The following is a 23,505-nucleotide window of genomic DNA, read 5'->3' on the forward strand; positions in this document are numbered from 1 at the left end:
CCTCTCTCCCTCCCCACCTCCAGTAAGCAGGATGGAAAGAAGCCAGGAAAGGGAGCATCAGAAAGGGGTTCATGGTAGTTAACTTGGTCACCAGAGTCAGCCTGTGATGTGTGTCTAACATCTGGGGAATTACTGATCCAGAGGGGAAACTGAGGCCCGGAAGGGCACTGTGCTGTGTAAAGTCTTATACAGAGCCCAAGGCAGAGCCAGACCCAAGCCCCCCCACCCCTGCACCTCGGGAGTCCTGGGGGTTTGTGGGGGGACTCACCGGTGGCCTCGTCCAGACCCTCCTGCGTGACGTGGTCGTTCTGGCTGACCCACTCGCCGTTGCACTTGAAGTAGATCTGTGTGGCCGGGAAGGCGCGGCAGCGCAGCTCCACTGGCTTGTTCTTCACAATGTAGGCATCCTGTGGCTCCTGGAGGAAGTGGGGCAGCGGCTCTGCTGGCGCTGACGGGAAGGAGTCAGGGAGCACCTCACTGCCAGAATCAGTGCCTGTGGAGGGAGGATTCTGTGAGGCTGAGAGTGTGGCACCCCACCCCACTGCAGGGGGGCCCATGCTGAGAGAGAGGGTAGGGAAGGCAGAGGGGCAGAGAGGTGGAGGGAGTTACCCACTGTGACCTGGCCAGGCTTGGCTCTCTTGGGACCTCAGTTTCCCTGGCCCACCCTGCTTTGAAGAGGCTGCAGTACTGTGGGATTCTGCTTCTCACAGATGGAGCAATCAGGGGGGCCTAGATGGTGCAAAGACATCCCTGGCCCACCTCAACATCCATGCACACCCCGCCCAGCTCCCTCCAGTTTCCTGTGGTGAAGCCACAGTAAGGAAGGGCTGGAAATGGGGCCCGGGCGGGAGCTCAAACCAGGCCAGCTCTGCCCTGAAGCCATGGCTGCCCTTTACAGCCCTAGCCAGTCAGGCTGATGGACAGAGGGAGCCAAGCCAGGCCCGCAGGGGTATGGGGTGGGGTGAGGGGAGTGGAGTGAGGAGGGGTAGTGGCACTGGGCAGCAACTCCCCTAGCTGGCACACTACCTTTCCCATCCCCCTCTAGACCTTCTCCTCAAGAAGCCCCAGACAGACCACTACACAGAGGAGGGAGAGACCCCTTTCCTAGCCACCTCTACCAGCACCTCCTCGCCTCTGTTCTGTAGCTCTGACCCACCCCTCAGCCTTTCTAGACTCAGCCAAATCCACACCCTCCTCCATACGGATGAGGAAACTTCAGAGGCTGGGAACGCAGGGAGGCCAGGCTCTCTGCAATCTCCTCCCCAAAGGGGGCTGAGTGGAAAGCCTGGCCCTCCGCCTCCCTGGAAAGAACAGCACCTCAGGAGGTGAGACAAACAGGAAGGGAGGGGGTGGCCACCGCCAGCGCTAAGAGGGAGGGAAACCAGGCCGGCCAGGCTATTGGTTTGCAAGCCACTTAGGAAAATCGGCTATCCATATGCCAAACATAGAGTAATCAGGTGGCTGGGGACAAGCGGTGGGGGGCTCATCCTCCCTCCTAAATGCTCCAAAGGAAACAGAATTCAGCTGCAAGGCACACCTATCTAGCCAGCCCCGCCCCAGCCAGCACTCCTGCTGCTGCCCCAACACCCTGGCTGGTTACCAGAGCGGCTGGAGTCCCAGCAGGCCTGCCTGGTCCCTGGGATCATGCATTTGTTTACACAACCCCCACCATGAAACCCCCATTCCAGGAGGCCTTAATGGGGACATCCTGGGCCCTAGGGAAGAGATGCCTAGGGCACACTTGGTTTTCCAAGAGCAGAATGAAGGCAATGAGCCCAACAAGCCCAAGTTCTGTTGTCTCTCCCGGGATACAAAGTCTTGCTAAGATTGGGGCAGGGGCTTCCAGAGCTCTGAGAAAATGCCTAGCTTGTCACTGGCTCTGGGCTCTGGGAGGCAGGCTCTGTGTGTGTGTGTGTGTGTGTGTGTGTGTGTGTGGTGTGACCTGGAGGAGCAAAGGGAACGCTAGCAAGATGGGATATGACTCCAGCTCCATCCAGGTTATTCTATGTGACCCCTTAACTCTGACCTTACTCTTTGGTCTCTGAAGAGGGCAAGGAAGTGAATACTCTTTCTCTCTCTCTGGGTTGTTTTTCGAATTACATGAAAAAAAAATGTGCACGAGAATCTGGAAAGGGGTGGCACTAGCACACAGTAGGTACAGTTGCTGCATCGAAATAACAAACAATCATGCTCAGTACTTTAGGTAGTCAGCTTGTAACAGGGTGGTCCCCAGGTGCCCCGCTCCCTGCCCTGGAACAACTTACTAACTCTTGCAACAACCTTGTAAGGTATATTAGCCCGCAGTTTCTGAAACTGAGGATCAGAGAGGTTAAGCAACTTGCCTAAAGGCAAACAGATAGCAAGAGGCAAAATCAAGGTTTGAACCTAAGAAACAGACTTCAAAGTCTGGGATGTTGCGCACACTGCCTGCCCCTGGGGCAGCTTCATAACACTGTGGTGTGTCACCACACCTGAGAATCCCAGTAGACCCTGACACTGGTGGGGATACTACAGCTTCTGGGGTCTCTCTCACCAAAGGGCCAACAAAGCTTGGACGGTCCTTTTTTCAAAATTGAGCAAACTGAAGACCACCCAAGGCAGGAGAGTGACTGACCCAAGGCCAACTGGTTAGTGGGCAGAAAAACTGGGCCAAGCCCGGGCTCCTCCATACCCATTTCCCTCTGCCAGGCAGAGAGATACATTCTCTGTAGATAAGTTGGCAGCCTCTAGGGTTTGGGAGTGTAGTCAGTTGATGGAGAAAAGACAGTGCCCAGAATCTGGACATTGGCTTCCCTGTGGCTTGAGAGCTGGTAGCAGGCCAGGCAGCTCAGGGAGAAGCTAAGAGGGGACATGGGCAGCAGGGAGCCCACTGGAACCCATGCCCACCTTCCTGAACCAGGATCCTGCCCCCTTCTCAGGCCTGAGGGATTCATGGCAGACCTCAGACTCAGACTTCCTGGGTCTGACCCAGTCCCTACTGGCCTTACTGGCCCCTCCCTTATGAAATAGGGGCACTGGCCTCCCTCCGGGATGGTGGCCATGAGAGAAGGTATTTGGCAGCCTGCGGGTGCAGTGGTGTGCTGCCCTACCTTCCCACCATGCCACCCCAGGTGACCGCTACCCTGGCTCTCTGCAGGCTGTATTTATGACTTTGTTTTATAACCTTAATGCGGCTCATTTATAAAGCAGGCGCAGACGAGACTGAGGAAGGTAAACATTAGACATCCATTAGTGCAGCGGCCGAGTCTGGTGGCCCCACAGCCCCACCCCTTCTCTCAGCCCTGGCGCAAAGATTCCTCTCCGCCTTGGTCAGAACACGGCCCGGCATCCCCACCAGGGCGTCTTCGTCATGGCAGTACTGGGTGGCTCTGCATGTAACTACTGCTCCCTTGCCAACACCCCCGCCCCCACCCCAGGCACTGCCAGGACGAGAGGAAGAAGAATCCAGGCCTGACCTGAGATTCCTGGTCAGAGGGAAAACGGACAGACTACATAGTGGCTGGCATGCAGTAGGTACTTGGTAAATACAAATTAAAGGGGCAGGGGCAAGTGAGGGCCTTGCAGCAGCTCAGCTGAGCCCCCTTCCCCAGCCAGCGGATACTCTCCCTCCTCCTCGGCCCTGACTTGAGCCCCAATGGCAGAGGGAGGCTCACAGGCGTCCCGGATGAGGATCACCCTGAGTCTGTCCTGTGGATCACCCAGCTTGGAGGGAGAAGAATAATCGAGTCTCGAGGTTCCTGGTGCTCAGCCAGCCAGGCGTATTCAAAGGGCATTTCAGATCAGCCCACTGAACCTCACTACAACCCTGCACAGAGGTTCTCAAACTTTGGTCTTTAGTGTCTTGTTAATTTTTCAAGGTACCCCAAGGCCAAAAGAAATCCCTGGGAGTTCTGTTTATTAAATAGTTAGACCTCAACAGCTTGTGTGTGTATACATGCATGTGTGTATTTATATCCTAGAAACTCAGTACCATTTAAAAAAAATTATACATATAAATTGAAAGGAATATTTATATTCCATTCTTAAAAATAGCCATGTGACTTACTAATGGGGACGTGAGTACCTGTTGGGCACTGTACAACATCTCAAACCTTGGAATGAGAATGGGCACTGCCCCTCCCCACCCCGTGTATTTCAGGGTACTCCCAAATGCCAAAATGCCAAGTCCCAAATGCCAAAATCCCAAATGCCAAAATCCCAAGCTTTGCAAAGTTATGATGCCATCTAAAGGAAAGAAGTGTGATGTAATGTTGAAAGTGTAAGCTAGCAGTTGTAGCAGTGTCTGGCAATGGTCCAGCCTTGCTGTGTTTTCCTTGAAGATTAAAATATCCCACAGCACCCCTGTGAATTTTCTGCACCACCTAGGGGTGCTTCTGCATACAGTTTGGGAACCCAGCTCTATGTGTCACCCCCACACTATATACGAGGAAACTGAGACCAAGAGAATTTAAGGACCTGGCACAGGGCTATCAAGCCAGGGAGCAGCGGAGCTGGGGAGCAAACCCAGGAGGCCGGATATCTGAATCTGACTTCTGGAACTTGGCATCTGTGGCCTATGTGCCAGATGTTTCAAACATTTCACCTGACTTAGTCCTCACAACCCACACAGTAGGAGTTATCTTCCCATTTTACAGATGAAGACATGGGGAGAGGGCATTAGGGACGGCTGTAGGGTCACCTCACACCCAGTCAGTGGGAAGATGCTGGGCTTGGAGCCACACCTCTCTGTCACTTATCTCCCTGGCTTCCCTCCAGCTGTTCATCTTTACCAGAGAGAATAAAACACCTAAGCAGCAGGAGACCTTGCCACTGCCCAGCCAGATCCAGAAGTCCCGCTGGTGGGAAAATGTCCCACATAAAGTAGTTTTTTTCTAACAGCCCAGCTCATTTACTTCCCAGTCTCTGGAAGGCTTTTAAAGCTGCATACAAGAAAGGCCTGGCACGCCTAGGGTGGAGGTAGGCGAGAGAATGGCTCCCTGCATAAATGTAAGCAGAGTCAAAATGTAGGAAAGAGACACCAAAGTCCAGAGCTGGGAGTTTGTGCCCCTGCTGGGCTGGCACTGCTCTGGGGCCTTCCTCTCCTGGGGTCAGTGCCCCCAACTGTAAAAATCAGTGAGGTGGCCCAGTCAGCCTCTCAAGCCCTACTCTGGTTATAAAACTTGGAGATCTGAAGATGCCTTATGGGGATCTGTTAATGTATGACAGTGTCTCATTGAGTACATTTTTCTTCACCAAGCAGATTTGTCTAAAGTGAGGTCACCTTTCTTGTCATTGGTATATATGATTCCCTGCACATACAGGGGTTCTAGGGCACAATATAGGGGGAACCCAGGGAGGAAGGAGGCAGGACCATTTGCTGCTGGGCTCTCCCAGCCCACCTAACACAGGTTTCAGCTCTAAAAGGACCCCCAGTGCCCACTGGCGGGGGGCTCTTGTGGGGCCATTCAGACCCCGAATTCAGATCACTTCTAATGGATGTTTCTCCCCTGTATGAGTCTCTTGTTTGCTAGTCTCAATTACATACAGATTCAAGGGACTTCTCATCCAACATCTCCCTTCAGTGCCTCATCTAACCCTGACTTACATACCTCCAGGATCAGGAAACTCACTACCGCCTTTCTCAACCAGGCTCTCCTTTCCACAGACCTATCAGAAAAGCCTTCCTTACTTTCAGCTGAAATTTGCTGTCTGAGGATCCAGCCATTGCTCTAACCTTAACTTCTGAGGTTACACAACACTGTGCTTCTGCTCTGTGACAGTTTTCCAGCCTCTGGAGTGCTCAGCTGTCTCGTCTTTTGAATAGTCACGAGACAGTTTTGCATCCCCTCACCAGCAATCTGTTCTCCTCATTGACAAGTTCCTTTTGCTTAAAACCCATGTGAGACATGAGAAGAGGTGGCCAGGGCTGCATCTGGAGGACACTTCCAGGCTTTAGGCAGCTTGAAAGCCCCTTAGCAATTTTGACAGCTGCTCCTGCAGGCAGGAAGCACAGCATATCTAGTTTGGGGGTTCCATGGTGTCAGGGACAGGGTACCCGTTCTCAGGGAGGGGTGTGGAGATTGTAGGACCCAAGGCCAGTCTCGACCTGACAGCAGACCCTGTGCCAGGCTAAGTGCTCCTCTGTGGGCAGTGCCCGATGTGGAGACAGGTGGGAGGTCCCAATGGGGAGGAGGTGGAGACCATAGACTTAAGATGTGTCAGAATCTAAGCCACTGGAATAAGCAGGAGCCAGTGGCCTTGGGGGAGAAGGAAGTGGCTTCAGGACAAAGGCAAAGATACTCAATTTTCCAGGGCTAAGCCCGAGAGATGAGAGGGGCTAATACTACAGCATGCAGACATTCCTGCAGGGAAGACTCACCAATTGCTGAGAGAGCCAGAGGGTCCCACTTCCCTCACCATGACCCTGAGCCTGGGACTCAGACAGGACAGGGGTGGGCTGGCCTGAGAGCAAGCAGGCCTGCTTAAAATAATCCTCACTCTGCTGCCATGCATACTTGGGAAGGTCATTTTATCTCTTGGGGTCTCCATTTCCCTCTCCATAAAAAGGAAAAACAGTTGCTTTGCTGTCAATTTTGAGGTGTTGTGCACAGGTCAACTGGGGAAGTAAGTGCTCTAGTAACTGGGCAATGCCATGCACCAGGGAGAGCTGCCCAATCTGGCCGAGCTGTGTGTGTGGGGGGGCACTGGAACCCCACATTGGCAGATTCCTTGGCCTAGCAACACCTGAACCTCAGTAGGCCAGAAGCATAGAAAGTGAAGCTTCAGAGGGACCCGGAACCCTGCATTCCACCAGCTCAGAGAAGGGAAGGGACTAAAGCAACATCACACAGCAAATTAATAGCCAGGCTGGGCCAGGCATTAATTTCTGACTGGGGCTGAGAATGGGGGGTGACATAGTAATAGTAGGGCTGTTGGTAAAGGCTTGGACTCTGCATTTCCTATGCCTGGGACGAAGCTCACTACCATGTGCCTCAGCTGGGTCCACATCTGGTCAGGGCTGTTGCCCAGGGTGGAGGCTTCAGCTTGAGACCCAGTGGTTTATATGGAGGCCACCATGCCTTTTGTCTCCGGTGGGTGACAAGGCCAGGCCTGGGCCGCAGGCTCAGCACCGGGGGCATGCAGCTGTACTTGAGCAGGGTTTGGTCTCCAGAGCTGGTTGGCGCGAGGGGCAGGGCTGGGGGGAGAAGGGGCCAGGCAGGAGGGGAGGGAGAGAGAAACACCCCACGCTGGGCACATTTATCATCAGCAATCACAGTCTTTCTCGAGCCCCTCAACACCGGCTAATTCTCGCCAGACTTGACCTCCCACTGCATGGAAAATCTCTGCCATTCACTGCGCTGCTGATGTGCTCAGTGGGGAGCGGGGAGCGAGGAGCCCATTTATTATTATGTTTTAAAAACACACAAATCCACATGGAAGGACCCCTCCCTGGACACAAAGCCCTTCTTCCATCTGGCCCTGGCTCCTGTCGGCTGTGGGGTTCAGGCAGGGCCCCCCTCAGAGGCGGTTACAATGGCCGTTACTGATGACAAATGAGGACTGGCGGGCTTGGGGGATGCTGAGTTATTCCTAACAAAGGAGACCTCTCGCACAGCCCTTTTCCCATACCCTCTGCAGACCTGCCAGTGCTCGTGACATCACTTCCTGTGCCGGCCACAGGAAGTGGTCTCACCAAAATGGCCAGCTGGTGCAGGAGCCTGCATTGAAGAGGGTGTCTGGTTAATCCTAAGAAATTTTTCACCTGAAAGAACTCAGGGGCAAGTGATGGAGCTAATAGGAGGCTGGGGGCAAGGCCCCAGGGTTGGCACAGGGTCCAGAAATGGAGCCCAAGGACACTATGGCTACCAGGTTAGGGGTCTATCCTGACTCTCAGTGGTACCTAGGGAGACAGTATTCCACTCTCGCGGGCCCCACCCTCCCTCGAGACCCTTCCCTTCCTCTGGACTCTGGGTTCCTTTGATTTGGGCCTGGATCTGGGTTCTTCTAGGGCTTATTTTTAAATCTCTTTTTGAGTCCCAGGTCCAGGGGTGTCACCATGCCTGGAGGTCAGGCCCTGAGGAGGGAAGATTCTGCTTCCCCTTTCTCTCCCAGACAAGGAGCAAAATGCTCTCACCCATCATACTCCAGACAATAACCAATAACCCTGTGAGAAGCAGGTGTTCCATTTCACAGATGAGGAAACTGAGGCTCAAAGAAGACATGCTCAGACTCACAGAAGCCTAAAGTTCTGTCTGTGAATGCACAGGCCTCCTTGCCCATAGTGCCCCTGACAGAAAATTAGGAGTAGCTATTTTTTCAGCCCATTTTGCAAATGAGTCTCCCCAGAAGTCACTAGCCTGCTGGAGGAGAAGAGAATCTCAGCTTCTGTCCCAACACTTGGCCTCCCTTCTCTGTGGGCCTGACAAGTCCCAAGCCCGGGCCTCACTCAGGATGCCCCAGCCAAACAGATTGTGGCCAGGAAGGGCCCACTGTTAGCCTGGGGCAGAGCCCCCCAAGACACCACACGTAGAAACACAAACTGGCATCAACAGACCCAGCCATTCCAACCAGTGTCACAATCCACTGCTACATGCTCTCCAGATACCCACAACCAGCCTGGGGCAGTGGCCCCTATGTCCCTGCTCAAAGGCAGTGGTAGTGGCATACCTGCGAGGAACCTGTTATTACATGTGGCCATCTCCCCCTCCAGGATTGGGATGGAGTGAGTTTGCGTTGCAATTTCAGATTCCAACAAACACTCAGTGGCTCAGGGCAACCCCTTCCCCTGCATCTAGCCCTTGGCGCTGATGGACCTGAAGGCTGCCTGGTGCCAGAGCTGGGTGACAGCCCATACCACCTCCCCACAGTGTCCAAGTCCATGTCCTCATGCCTGGACCCCTCCGCACCATCTCCCTATATTCCCTCTCGCTTCCTCAAATCCACTCTCAGCAGCTGGAGTGATCTTGCAAAATATAAACAAATACTCCCCTCTGACAACCTCTAATGGCTTCACTTTGCACTTGTAGTAAGGTCCCAACTGAACCCTCAAATTTCAGGTGCTCACTCTCATCACTGCTCCCAGCTGCCCACCCACCCTGGCACGTTTCCTGCCCTTTAATCTGCCTTTTTACTCCCACCTAAGGACCTTTGCTTCTCTCTCCTTTTGGAATGTACCCCTCCCCCAACCCTGTCTCTCTCTGTTCCTGAGGCTGACTCAGTCAGGAGATCTAACCTGAAATACCACTTACCACCTCGCCAGCAAGCACCTTCCCTGGCCACTCAGTGTGGTCACCCCTGCTCTCCTGATGCTATCTCTACATTATCTTGTTTGCTTTTTCTTTATCCTGACAATGCTCATCTCTTTGGAATTAACTTCTTTGTATATTTGTGTGCTTGATTGATATCTGTCTCTCTGGAAGGCAAACTCCTTGTGGGCCTAGAAATCTTGTTTGCTTATTTATCTGGGCTTACTAGGAACAGGTCTCTCTCCAGCTATGCCACCCAGCCTCTCGGTGAACAGCTGGGTGGCAGGTGGTGGTAGAAAGGAATAGCCAGAGGAGATGGGCACAGGTTGGGTGGATCTAGGCCCTGGAAGCTAGTCCCTTTGAAAACCCTAGCTTATAGGCTGCTGCTAACTGATAGAACTTTTGAGACTATTTAATCACTGTCCTTTAGGCTGGAGATCAGAGAGGCTGTGGCCTGGCCTCAGATCACACAGCATCTGCAGCAGAGCCAGTAAGAGAAAACTTGGCACTGGATTTCAAGGAGATGGGGGACTTCATTTTAAAAATCCTCCTTTAAACTTCTAATGAAAACACTTTTTTCCCCATGGCCTTTCCTGATTACAATTTAGGAAAAATAAAAACTCCCTTTCCCACTCCTAGTTTACCAGAATTAACACTGGACATTGGTCCCCTCAGGCTTTTTTCAAGGCACACATACTTCGTTACTTAATGGGGTCTCCCCCCATGCAGCTGCATAGCCTATGTTTTCCTTTCAAGGCTGTTGACTGAGGACTTGTAAACCACAAGCAGCATGCACCAGGCGCCTCTCCCAGCAGTCACATATGTCAGACGGGCGCAGGCCAGCTGGGCTGACTGTCCCTACACTATATTCGGGTCATTGGAGAAGCCACAGGGTGCAGAGCTGGCGCGGGAAGCCACTGGGCAGTGACTCAGGTTGGCTTTGCCCATTTGGATGCTGGGCAGGAAGACATCCAGTGTTCTGTCCCTGACTCCTGGACATGTCAGAACGCCCATGGGTATGGCACGTGACCATGGGGCTGCCTAATGGGGCAGTGGTTACGTCTCTGCTGCTCTTCCAGGCCAGTTATCCTCCTGCTGACTTGGAAAGTCTGGGGTCAGGCCTATTGTTTGAGCGCCCAAGGCACCAACTTCTCTCTCTTCCTCAACATCATGGTGCTCCAGGGGAGACAGCTGCCAAACACTGCAATGTAGAAAAATGACAGTGATCTCTGTGCACTGCCGTCATCCCTATCACCACGTCAGGCCGGACCCTGCGGGAGTGCCAGAGTGGGCTCCTGGCAGGGCCCGGGAGGCAGCTCTACCTGGGCCACAGATTGGCAGGCTGGTCCTGTACTTCCAGGTGGTCCTTGAGGCCAGTGAGGAGGAAAGACTTGTACAAAGGTCAATGGCCAGGTAGTGACTACAGCACCCCTGGTATCTTGGCATCACACTGGCATAAAAAGAATCACAGCAAGGGAAAAAGGAAAAGGAGGCTCTGAATGCTGGGCCTTGCCAATCTGTGAAATGGGACATGGAACTGAAAGGCACGTCGTGGTACCTTTCAGGAACCAGTGGGGTGAGATGAACAGGGAGGTGCAGACAGAGTGGTGGGGAGAGAGGCAGAAAGAGAAGCCTGAGAGCTCCCTGCAGTGGGGAGTGGGGTTGCGGGCGTGGGTGGGCAGAGCTGTGTGGGTCCTCTCCTTGGACCTTTCTGAACCAGGAAGCCGTTTGGGTTCCTGCTTGGGCCCTGGGGATATGGGAAGAAGGTGGTCATTCATCTCTGGTCTCAGGGACACTCCAGCTCTGCCTCTTCCACAAGGCCAGGACTGGGGTTAAGGTTCCATGGGCCCCAGGGAATGTAGATTCTGGCTCCCAGGAATACCCTGGGGAGCAGAGGTGGAGAGTAACCAGTCTCAGGTCACACAGCAGGTTGGAAGCAAAAGTAGGAGTGGAATGTGAGCATCCTGACTCTTGCATTTGCTTCTCTCTGGTTCCAGTGGGGAAGATCCTGGCCCTGGGCTTGGGTGATCAGCTGAGCTGTCGGTGGTAGAGATGTAGCACTGTCAAGGGGAAGGCCTAGATGGCTGCTCAGGTGCACTACAAGGGAAACAGGTGGCAGGCAGGGACTCACTCCCGTTCATTCATTGAACTTTTCCCGAGTGCTTCCCCTTGACACCCCTATGGATGGGGCCTGGGAGCAATGACCATGCTTCAGTCCCACCAACAGAAAGCTCCCAGCTAAGGTTCAAGGTTAAGGACCCAGATATCTTGACTCTTAGGCTCAAGCTCAGTTTGCGTCCAGTCTGGCCCACAGTCATGGTCCCTCTGCCTGCTGACCCAGTAACAGTTCAGAAACGAACCCACAGCTTTGTCTCCAGCTCTCTCCTTCACAGTTAAGAGCCAGCCCAGCTTCTCCCAGAGGCAGACTTTAACCACTTCCACCTTCACTGCTTTAGGGATTTCTCATTCTCCAGACTTTATAATTCTTCATATTCTTGGCTGAAATGCACTGGTGCTCTCAGTGGCTCATGAGGTGACCTTGGGTAAGCCACTTCCCTCTGGGCCTCAATTTTCCCTTCTGGGAAATGGGACCACTTTTGCTTCACCCCTGGGATTGCTGGGTCAGAAATGTGATACTATTCTGCCAGCTAAGCAGCCCTGTGCACTTGCTGATTTTTATTGCTTTTTGCAGTAAGAAACGGTGCCATCCTGGGGCTGACATCTTGACTAAATGCTCCAGGGTTTTCCTCTGCATTTGAGGTGCTGGCCAGGCACCCTACTTCCCATCCCCTGCCCTGTCCCAGCTCATTCCGTGATGACACGGAGCTGCAAAAGGCTGATGCAAGCTGGAAGGAGGGAATGAAACAGAATCAAGTGGGGCGGATGGAGCTCCACCCTCGCCCTGTGGGACACCGGGCCCTGCTCCTGCCTGCTTGTTTGCACCTGCTGATGTAATCGCTGGGCCTCCTGGGCTCAGGGTTCCGTCTGCTCACCTCGGGACCCAAGCTAGAGCCAGAGGAAGGGTGCGAGGTCAGGAGAGGGGGTGCACAGCCACATACACCACAACAGGATTCTCCCCCAGGGAGGAGTGGCTGGGCCCCAAGAGGGCAGAGGGGAGGAAAGAGCCTGAAACACTGCATGAAGTTATATGAAGAGCATGTGGTCTGGAGTCATCTGGATCTGACTTAACCCCAGCTTATCACCGTGCCACTTTAGGGGAGTGGTACCACAGCTCTGAGCCTGACTCCCTTCACAGAGCAAAGATTTTGCAAAATGATCCTAGTACACCAGGAAGACACTAGAATAGTCCCAGGGCAACACCAACTCACTGGGTGACTCTTGGCTAGCTGCCTTGCCTCCTAGGACCTCAGTTTGTTTATCTGTAAAATGGGCATAGCATTACTATGCCCTCCTCACAGAGACAATCGGGGCCAGAGGAGTGAAAGTGCAGCAGGACACTAAAACATGTGGGTGGCTTGGGGGACCTAGGACAGTTGGGAGGGGTTCTCACCAGGAAGCTGGGGTTCTCAGAGACTGGGCAGGGAGGTAAGGCCTGTCAGCTGTACTAGCTGCTTAGTCCCAAGAGTCTCCCCTTGGGGAGGAAGGCATGGAAGAGGAGTGCATGGTTCCCAAGAGGCCTTCAAGGAGCCATCAAAAACACGTAAGTGGCAAGGAAGACAACAAAGACAAGCTCCGAGAAACGGCAAGGCCATCTGCCGAGGGCCCCGGACACCATGGACACTTAGGGTTTGGGGATCACTCTGTCTTCAGACTGTAATTCTCAGAGCTGGTTTCCCTGGAGACGCCTTTGCTCTTTCCCTGAGAAAGGGGAGGAGGAAAGAGCCTCACGGAATTCACCTGTCTCTTTGGTTGGCATCTATGGCTCCCAGAAGATGGAATCAGTGGGGAGGAGTCAGTCATCTCCATTGTCAGTCCCCAATCTCTTAGCCCAGGGGGAGTATGGGTACCTTTCCTAACTCAGTTCTGCCAGGCTGCTCTGGAAGGGTAACAGCACTCCAGCGTAATGCATGGGCTTCCCACCACGAACACCCACCTTTCCCCTTAGACAGGACATATGGGTAACCGGCACCAGCTTGGGTGTACAGGTTGATCGAACCATGTGGGGCACTGGGTGTACATCATCACTGAATCCCCCAAGAACCTTCGAGGCAGGGACTCTAATTATGACAGCAGGTGAGGAAGCTGAGGCACTGAGAGGTTAAGGAACTTGTCCACAGCCACAGAATAAATAAGATTGCAGCACTGTAATCTGGGGCTCCCTGCTCTAAGCCCATACTTGTTAACCTCTGTACCAGTGACTCAAACTGCGGCGGGTACCAGGGTCACCTGGAGGTAAAACCCAGAGTGCAGAGGCCACCCTCCCCTACCCTGTGCAGGATCCATTCACTAGGGCAGGGACCAGGCTTGACAAGAACAGGCATTTCCAACAAGTTGCCAGGTACGGCTGCTATCCACACTAGTTTGCCTCCCAACAGAAAATCTGAAACACTTAGTGCACATAATGGTGCTTCACGCAGGTCAGTTCCTTTCCCCCGAGTGCTTCTATGATTCAGCTGGAGACCTTTCAAAAGGAACTAAAGGAATTACAGGGCAGCATGGTGCTGGCTACCTTCACTTGAATCAGACCCAGGTGTGTGGTAATAACCATAATGATAGCCATCACCTGTGCTCTTGCAAATTAGCCTCTCAGCCTCAGTTTCTTTATCTGCAAAATGGGGGTAATAGGATTTCTAGGAAGGATTAAACACATCATACACAGAAATTGCTTAGAACAGTCCCGGCACATCAAAAGAACTTAGTGAGTGTAAGCTGCATTGTCTGTATTATTACCATTCTAACTATCTACAGCATCTATATTATCTTTCCAACATTGCTGTGAGGCTGGTATTAAGACCCACCTCCATGCTTTACCGGAAGGCACCTGGGGGGATAAGTATGTGTCCAAGTCACACAGTCCCTCGGTGGCAGAGAAAAGAGCCTTAGTCAGCTTTAGGACCCTAGTGGTGGGAACTCAGGGGTCCACCATGAGTACAGATGCCCACTCTGGCCACTTCCTCCAGAGAGGATGGAGGGTTATTTTCTTATGCTTCCTGGGCTCCACTTTAGACCCCCAAGTTTGGCCCAGGAGACAATCAGTGTCACTGGTGAAAGGAGAACGTCCCAGTAGGGAGCCAGAGGCTGCAGTCAGCCACCCACGCTGATGCCCTCAGGCAGCCAGAAGCCCCTCCTTCCCTGTCTGTCTGTCCTCTGTCCTCTGGCTTGCTCCCCTTCTGAGGAACCCTCCAGGGGTGGGTGGCTTGGTGTTGACTGGTCCAGGTCCAGGTCACATGCTTCTTTCCCTGAGACCCCCTGCTCCCAAGTCCCCTGGGATTCCAATTCAAAACAATAAGGGCTTCTGATTGCCCTTGATGTAAAGGTTTAGTAGGTGGCTAATTTTAGCTGACAAATACTCGGCATCTTCCCAGCCGCCGTCACTGCCGCACTGTGCGCTGGACAAATGGCCTTGGTTTTCCTCTCTGATTGTTCTCAGCTGGGGGGCTGGGGGCTGACTCTAGCTCAGGACAATTCCCTTTGTGTCTGCTTCCGGGCAACTCTTAATAACTCAGGGAAGGCGATGGGACAGCCTGGAGTTCTCAGCCGGAGTGCCGGGCTCCCACCCCCACCTGGGCTTTGGCCCAGGTGCTTCACAGGGTGGGGTGTCTCCAAAAGTAGCATTTAAATAGGATTTGGTGGTCACAGTCTCAAATCCTCAGGGGTAGGGACAGAGCTGAGGGCTTGTGGCCTGAAGGGGCCTCCTATGGACAGATGGGGAGGCCCAGGCCCAAAAAGGATGTGACTGGCCTAAGGTCACACAGCACTCTGTTAGAGCTGGGCCTGGAGAACAAGTCTACAGACTCAACAACACCCACCACTAGGGTCCTAAAGTTCCCACCACTAGGGTCCTAAAGCTCTCTGTACACATGGAGGAGACATCCTGCTGCCGTCTATGCTTCACGCAGTGTGGGGATACCTCAAAGTGTAAGATGCCCAGACTGCATGTCTGCCATTTTCTTGGCCTTCGGTGGAGACACCTGGAATGCTGCCCTGCCTCCCCTCACCTGGCTGAATCCCTCATCTGGCTGAATCCCAATCTGTGTTCAGGTCTTCAGGTCTCATCTTAAAGGTCACCTCCTCAGAGAGCCCAGCCCTAACTGTGCCCATCCCAACATCACCAGGGCCCTGGCTCTTCCTCTGGTATTTCTTTTCTTAAGGTCTGCATCAACTTTTAAAGTTATGTACTCATTTGTGTATTTCCTTGTTAATGTCTGGGTCCTCACCAGACCTTTGGGTGCTGGGAGTAGATGCATGGAGTTAGTCACAACTAAATCGAACCCGCTATGTGGACTCTGGGGCTGGGTCCTGGAGCTCATGCTGTGCCAAATGCGCTGGGTGGGGGTGTCCTGGAGCAGTGACTGGAGCCTCTAAATGCCATGCCCAACCTCTAAACTTAAGGTTCAGTACAGTGGCTATTTGTCCTCTAGTGTGGACACATTCAGATATTCCCAGCAGTAGGATGGCCTCATTGGTGCTTTCTGCCTGAACACTATCCTAGCTGGAGAGACTGTGTGCCCACGACTGGCCCCAGTGCCAGCCTAGCACACAGTATATGTTTAATAAATGCTTCTTGCATGAATGGAAGAACCTCTTGGGCTCCTTCTGGATCCTCTGCTCCGTGAGGAACAGGCCTCGATTGGATCTATGTCCCACCCTTCCCATAGATGGCTCTGGAAGCAAAAGAAATGAGGAGCCTTGGGAAAGGGCACCCATGGCTCAGGGTGGCCCCACCCTAGAGGGCTGTGTGCTGGCCTTGAAGCCCCCAGCTCTGCCCGGCCCCCCACCACTCCAGCCGGGACCCAGCACGCTATAATTAGAGTCCTCCTTCCAGGCTCCGGTAATGAGGGGGTGTCGGGTGCCAGGCGTAATTACAGCTTGGTTAAAACGAACAGGAACCGCCTCCAAGCCAAATTACAAAGTCTGCTGCCGGACTCCCTCCTGCCCCGCTCCCTTTTTATGGGGCTGGTTAGAGGGAGGGCCTGGCGAGTTTATGGAGAAGCCAGCTCAGGCTGGGGTTGCGGTCTAGGGAGAGTGGAGAGCTGACAGTCTGTGCCTGTGTTGCTTTGAAACTGTCCTCGCACCTCCCCCCATCCCACTCTTGTTCAAATTCCCAGGTCAGGCAGGAATGGGCTGCTCTTACCACCCTTTTATTCAGCGCCCCCCATATTGGGTACCCACAATGGGCACAAGCTCCATTGTCCCTACTTTACTAACTGAACTTGAGCCTTAACCACCTTGCCCTAAATCATGAGGCCAGAAGGGGCAGATCAAGGGCTCAAGCCAGGCCCAGACAGGGAGGAGGTTCTAGAACAGAGTACACTTCTCTTGTGCCCCTTATTGCACTGGGCACAGTATGGGCCACCAAGACAGGCTTAGTGAATCCTGAAAGTCATGTGTTTGAATCCTCTCCCTCTAGAGATGAAGAAACGGAGACTCCCATTTCCACTGGCATTTCAGGATCCAGAATCAGAGCCAGGATGTGGGGGGCCTCATAGGCCTCAGAATCGCAGGATGTTAGTGTGGAAGAGCTACAGAGAGTCTAGTCCAGGGGCAAATACACAGCAGTCTGGTCCAGCCTGAGCCTGGCAGACATCGTCGATCGACCACTGTTTGTGGTAGGCCTGGACACAGCCTCAGACTCCTCCTCAACACCGGCCTGCACTCAGTCTACCCATCCAACAATGAAGAAAAGATTCTGCTGTCCCAGATGTGACTAGTCCTTGTTCATCCTCACTTAACTGGGGAAACAGTGTCCAGGGTTGGGGGTCACTTGCCTCAGTAACAGAGCACCTCAAACTCCCTGATGGCCAGCCTCCCTGAACTGCCCGCTGGCCACTCCCACTGTATCCTCCGCCCAGCCCTGTCAACTCGGGACTTGCTGTGTGGGAAAGACTCAGAGACTCCAGCCCCCAGGGTCCCGCAGCACTGGCCTAGCTGGCTGCTCTGCCACCCTGACCAGAAGGACGCTTTCGGAAGGGACTGCGGGGCAACCGGCTTGCTCACAGCAGAGGTGTCCTGGGGCGGCAGAGGCAGCCTCTGCCTTGCCCTCGTGGCCCACCCCTTCCTGGGCCTCTTGGCCAGGCTCTCCTCCCAGCCCGAAAAGCTGGCTCCAGCCACCCGCTGCCCACTCACCACAATTGGCCCGTGGTGACTCAGTCTTCTTGTTACCTCCTTCTCCTCCCCCAACCCCCACTTCTGCCCCTGGCGTCCCCCGCTCTGACAAGCCTCTTCAATAGTGCCTTTGATCCCGGCTCTCCAGGCTCTTGAACAAGGAGGGACTTCTGCCTTCAGCACAGGGGTGTGGGAGACGTGGGTCTGGGAAGACTGTCCATGATGGGACGGGCACCACCCTGAGCTCCTTCCTCACTTTCATGTGACCCTCTCCCACCTCACCTAGAGGACCAAAGGTCCCGAGACTAGAGGCCCTCCAGAAAAGGTGTGGAAGCCACTGAGATTTCTGGGAGGTGCCTGCCTCACCCAGCAGTGCCAGGCCTGGACTGGAGGGCATTTTCAAAAGGACACTTTAATTAGGGAACAGGGCAGCCAGCCAGGGGGATTATAGGCCACACCCAGTGCCATCATAGGCCTCTAAACTCCCAGGCCCAGCCTGCCCCTCTCACTTCCACCAACAGCTTCCTTCTCCCTGGGGTGGTGGGAAGGGAGGCACCTGAGCACCCCTACTTGCTCCCCAACAGTGGGGCCCCTGGAAAGGAACGCTGCAGGTCTCAGGTGTGCTTCCATGGAGTCTGGGATCTCAGACATGGAAATGGGTGTGGGAGACATTTGGCAGAAGTGGAGAAGTCGACCTCTGAGCAGGAGGCAGGGGCCACCCATATACTGCTTCATGGAAGGGAATGGGCACAAGAGCCTCCACCCCTGACTGTGCATGACCCCTACTCTCCCCACCACAAGGGACGATGACAAAGGTTTGTCTGTCTCTTAGAAGCTCTGACTCACGCCAGATAGTGCTGTTCCAGGGGCCTCCCCAGCAGACAGTATCTCCCCTATCTAAGACAGAGTTGCTTGAGCTGTCTGCTCTTATATGTCAGGCCTGGCTGAGAGACTGTGCCCCACAGGGTATTTCTGTACCCTAATTTTCTCCTCTATAAAGCAAAGATCTACACAAATCTACCAGGCCTGTTTTTCAGATAAAGAGAGTCACATATGTGAAAGTAATCAGAACAGGGTCTGCCTGGGCACTCAGTCAACTCATACTGATCTTGCTGAAGTTTAAGTCCTGCCCATGCATGAACTGGCTGCGTGACCCTGGACAAACCACTTCATCTCTCTGAGTCTCAGTTTCTTAATCTTCAGTTGGGGTGAACAGTGCACTCTTCTTTAGATACAAAAGGGTTTTATTAACTGTAGAGGGCTGAACAAGTCTAAAATTATTCATTATTTTTCTAATGAATGGCTACACTTACCTTGCCTCCACCCTGCCCATGAGGTGAGGCTAGGCCTCTTCTACCCCAGCTCATTTGTGCGACTCTGGGGACTTCTGGCTCACGTGGTCCTACACAGCTGCCCACCCTGAGACTCAGTCTGTCTCGACTTCTGCCAGTTGTCTTCTATACGGGGAGGTGACAGGAGGGTCCTAGAGCAGGCTGGAGGAGGGGTTTTGGATGCTGAGTTCTCTGGGGAGACATCCTGACCCATTAGGTAGATCCTCTGCCCAGTTGGGCATCAACCTCAAGAGAAAAAAGCAATGTTGGGGTGAGGTGGGGGACTGGATGACCCTCACTCAAGTGGGCTAGAGTCAGTTAGGCAAAGCCCATCCTGGATTCCTCCTGTCCTTTCTCTGCAGCAACTCCAGAAAGGTTCCTTGGGATGCCCCAAATCTGGTGACCTTGGACAAGTCACTTCCTTTCTCTGAGCCTTCTTCCTCTAAAAGGATGTTCTACAAGTACATAACTTGTCCTGCTGCTCTTGGATGCTTGGGAATGGAGTGTTCAGGTAAGGCACAGGGAAGCTAACCCCTCCACAAAGCTCAGTGAGAAGCTGGGCTTCCTTGGAGGGGCCACAAGGCTGGGTTTGGAAGGAAGCAGAGGTGGCCTCTGGATACTCAAGAAGTGAAAGTGGTAGAGGCTTGCAGGGTTTCTCCCTGATCTGTATCCCTGTCCTCCTATTCTGGCTTTGGCTAGCAGGCAGGCAAGTGCGGTACCCCCTCCCGCGGCAGAACTCGGACAGTGGACAGATGTTTCCAGTCTAGACCAAGAGGTGGGAGCCCTGCCTGAGCTGAGTGCACCCCATGTCTCACCAGGAGGGCAAGGCCCTTGCATTTAGTGGAAAGAGCCAGGCACAACCAGGACAGAATTCAGCATCAACATCAATTGGCAAGGGACATTACCTCTCTGGATCTTGGTTTCTTTACCAATAAAATGGGGCAAGCAGTCCCTCCCCCGAAGGTAACTGCGAGGAACGACTGTGATCCCAGCCCAGGGCCTGGCTTGAGGCACACTCTCAAAAGCGGTTCCTGGTAAAAGCCGTGCTGTCCTCGAGCATGCTGCATCAAGACTCTGGGCCTCTGTTTTCTTGTCTGTAAAGTGGGTATCGGCCCAGCCTACCTCCATCACAGGCATGAAAGGCCTGGTGCACAGCAGGCACTCATGGGTGTCTGTGGAAGCCAGATGCCAGGTGACCTGGCAGAGTTCCTTACACACCTGGCCACAGCCCACTCCAGTTCCAGGGAAGGGACAGAGCCTCACCTCCGTCCTGCAAGAGGCACAGGTTGTTTTCTTCCTCCTGCTTGTCAGGTCCCAGATGGCTGCTGGGCCCCCAGCCAGGGGCAACACCTTCCAAACCCACACGCACCTCCGTGCAGCACCTGGTGTGAGGAGGCGGCAGTTCATGGGCTAGTCAGGGATACCTGCTTGCCAGGGGCCGGGGAGGGGGGCCGGGAGCCCAGGAGGTAGCCTTGGTTCTGCCCATTTCACAGAAGAACTAGCCATCTATATACTTGCCTAGAAGCCTGGTGGGTGCCAGGAGCCAAAAGAGACACCAAGGGCCTTAGACCCCTGACCTGAAGCCAGTGCCTCCTCTTCACTTAGGATTTCACTCAACCCAAATTTTCTGATTCCCTATCTTTTTGGTGGGTGGGAAGAATGGTCCCCTGTAACAGATGAGGAACAGGAGGGGCAGGAGAGTTGGGTCTGGCTCATAGTTGGGGGTGAAGTTGGGGTTTAACCCCAAGTTGTTCCCTTCCCACCACCATGAGGTCAGGCACACTGATTGGCAGACACCAGTGGAGAGGAGCATGGCAAGGTCTTGGGGTGCCATTGACTCTCCTCCCACTTGCCCCTCAGTGCTTGGCCAAGGACCTCAAAGAGCACCTGCAGCTTAAGAGAGGGAATCCCCTGGGGAGTGACTTTCCAGGGATCCCATTCAACCTACCCCTGATAGGATGGTCCACACTAGCTGCTGGGCCCCTTTCCCTCTGTCCCAATTCTCCCACACCCAATATACAGGTTGGTGGGCAACTGGGCCCTTGGGCTCTTGCCTCACCTCTGGGGTCTCCCCTAGAGAGGTTGGACTGGGGCTAGGTTGCTAGATGGTGCCACCCTCTCTTGCACCTCTGCCCTACCTGTCCTCTCAGAGCCTTCGATGTGCCTGCCTCTGGCCTCTGCCTGAGTTCCCTCTGTTCCCTCTCTCGTCCTCGCCGCCAGGCAATGAGAGCTGCTCCTGTCACTGGAGCTAGCTCCTGGCAGAATTATTTCCCCCTATGCTGGGCTTCCATTAGTCAGTAAGTATACCGGGCCTGGTGGGGGGGCACACTGGGGGCGAGGGGAGTCATAAATCATAGTGACTCTCTCTCCCCACCCAGCCACGGACAGCCTGGAGCTCTGCTGGCTCAGCTGAGTCTCCCGTCCTGGAGGAACGGAGACCAGGGCCAGAGTGGTTGGAAGGGAGGAGGGGAGTGGCATAGGGTGTGGCAGGCACACAGCCACCCGTCGTCACCTCTGGGCTATGCCACTGTGTCGGCGGCACCGCAGTCCCCTAGATTGTCACCTGACGATCACCCAAGGAAGAGGACATGGAAAGGACTTTGGCAAGTCACCGAGCCTGTTTCCTGGTCTGTAAAATGGGGTGATCACACAGCAACCCCACAGAGTTCATAGGAGGATCACCTGAGACATCCCACTCACCGCAATCTCCAAGCACAAAATGCCACAGAGAATGAGTCAATAAATAAATAATCACTCGCTTCCCTTCTGTGGGGGCCCAGAAATGGGAGTGCTGGCCTGTTTGCCTAGGTTTAAAGCCACACCTTTTACACCCTACTCTTCCCTTTAGCTGGACAGACACAGCTCTTTTGGTTGGAATCGCCATGGGCAAAACAAATCTCAGCAGAGCCTTGGGAGTCAGACCCACTGTTTGGAAAGGGTGAGGATTCAGTCCAGGCTGGTACAGTACAGGAGCCTTTGGCATCCTCTGTGAACAAAGTTTGGTTGAGAAAATTAAATGAGATCACAGGGGTGATATTAAAAGAGCAAATTGCTTTAAAGGGCTTCCGCTCCTTCCAGATCTTGCTGCAGATGGATGGCGCTAATTACCAACAAGGAGTGGCCCCGCTCAGTAAAGCAGGTCCCTAAGGGCCCCAGTGTTTCTAACTTAGGGACTCTGGAAGCAGAAGCGGGAGCTCCTATAATCTCCAATTCCCATTCCCCTCCCCCATCACAGTGGTACCTGGGTGGAGTCTGGAAGTCTGCATGATCTGAGAGATACTTTTACCATCTCCCAGGTCCACGCACATTGCTGGGACTTCTGAGAATGACAACTGGGGGTGATTCTTGGTCCAAATCCACAAAGCAATCTGGCCACACATGTCTAGGAGGGCATGTCTTCTCATCTAGAGCTCCACTTGAGAAGTTGTCCTGAAGTGCTTAGCCAAGCTGTGTGCACAGAGATGTTCGCTGCGGTGTTATTACCAGGGTAAAATATCCAACCATGGGGTAGTGGATTGAGGATACAAAAGCACATGCCCAGTGTGGACATTCCCAGGTATTAATAGTGCTAAGTACGGAGTCTCTGTACTCACACGAGCAAGTTCGTGGAATAATGTGAAGTGGAGATCAGAATGTGAATCAAAACATTTACAACAAACCTAGGTCTGAGCCTGAAAGGAAACACACTCATATGCAAGTAATGGTTGGGTCTGGCTGCTGGGTCTGGCTGACTATTTTCCAGATCTTTGTTTCTCATTATTTGAGGCAATCTGGCAACTTTATCGGGACAGTATAAATACTTTTTGGGCCCTGAAGTACTAAGGAGAGGACTAGAGCCTGGTGTTCGTTCAAAGAGTCCAGAATTTAGCTAGTGATCCTTAAGCTGCTTTGCTGGAAGCTGAGAGAAACAGTCTAGGCTCCGCTAGTTAGTAACAACCTCAGAGCTGGGAGCTTGCGGGGGCCCGGGGTGTCCATCCCCCTGCTAGGTGCACCTGTTGCCACAGGAAAGCCTCTCTGGGGATCCCCATTGTTCTCTGGCCAGAGGTGGGGGGCAGAGAGAATGGCTGGCTCCAAAGCCAGGAAATAAATCTTCCCCCACAACCCAGCCTCTCCATTCAGACTGCCTTATTGATGGGGACCCAGGGGGCCTGGGGGGAGCGAGCCGCCTTCCTAGGATGCGTGAGAAAATTTCCCTGTGTTGGGCCCACGCCGTCTTATAGACTCTGGGGGCCCATCCTGGAGGCTTCCTCTGTCTGCTTCCTGGCGTTGTCAGCCCCGCGCCCCCACAGCAGCAGGACGCCAGGCGCCCACAGTCCTGGAGCCAGCTTGTACTCCTCCCGTCACCATAACTCTTCAAACCCAGGCCTCGGGGTGGGGGTGGTTAAGATGATCTCCCTGTGCCTTATTGGGTCTAATAGTCTATGCAGGGAGGAGATTACCATCATCAGCTCCCCTAGCATATACAGACCTCCCCACCTCCATGGTAGGTATAGAAAGCCAGGTATATTTGCGTACAGTTTACATAATTTGCATAGCCACCTGCTAGAGTGGAAAGATCACTGAAAGATTCAGAAACCATGGAGTCTAGTCCCGACAATACTGCAACTCAATGTGACCTTGAGCAACGTTTCTGTCTTTTCTAAGCAAGTCTCCCTACTGGCAAAGTGGGGACCCCACTATTGGTCTTTAAGTTGACATGATATGGTGGGAAAGAAGGACATATT

At 53.6% G+C, this 23,505-nt stretch overlaps 1 protein-coding gene across 2 annotated transcripts in view; it reads right to left on the reverse strand.

The window, feature by feature from the left end:
• UNC5B (unc-5 netrin receptor B) overlaps positions 1–23,505 on the reverse strand; it is an 81,618-nt gene that overhangs the window by 19,424 nt on the left and 38,689 nt on the right. For both annotated transcript variants that reach the window (XM_037497236.2, XM_037497238.2), the window contains exon 2: positions 269–493. In XM_037497236.2, the coding sequence (XP_037353133.1) occupies positions 269–493 (225 nt within the window). The remainder of the gene's footprint in view (positions 1–268; positions 494–23,505) is intronic.

Source organism: Talpa occidentalis, unplaced genomic scaffold, assembly GCF_014898055.3.
Source record: "Talpa occidentalis isolate TD23 unplaced genomic scaffold, MPIMG_talOcc4v2.1 talOcc4.8, whole genome shotgun sequence".
Taxonomy (NCBI): Eukaryota; Metazoa; Chordata; class Mammalia; order Eulipotyphla; family Talpidae; genus Talpa; species Talpa occidentalis.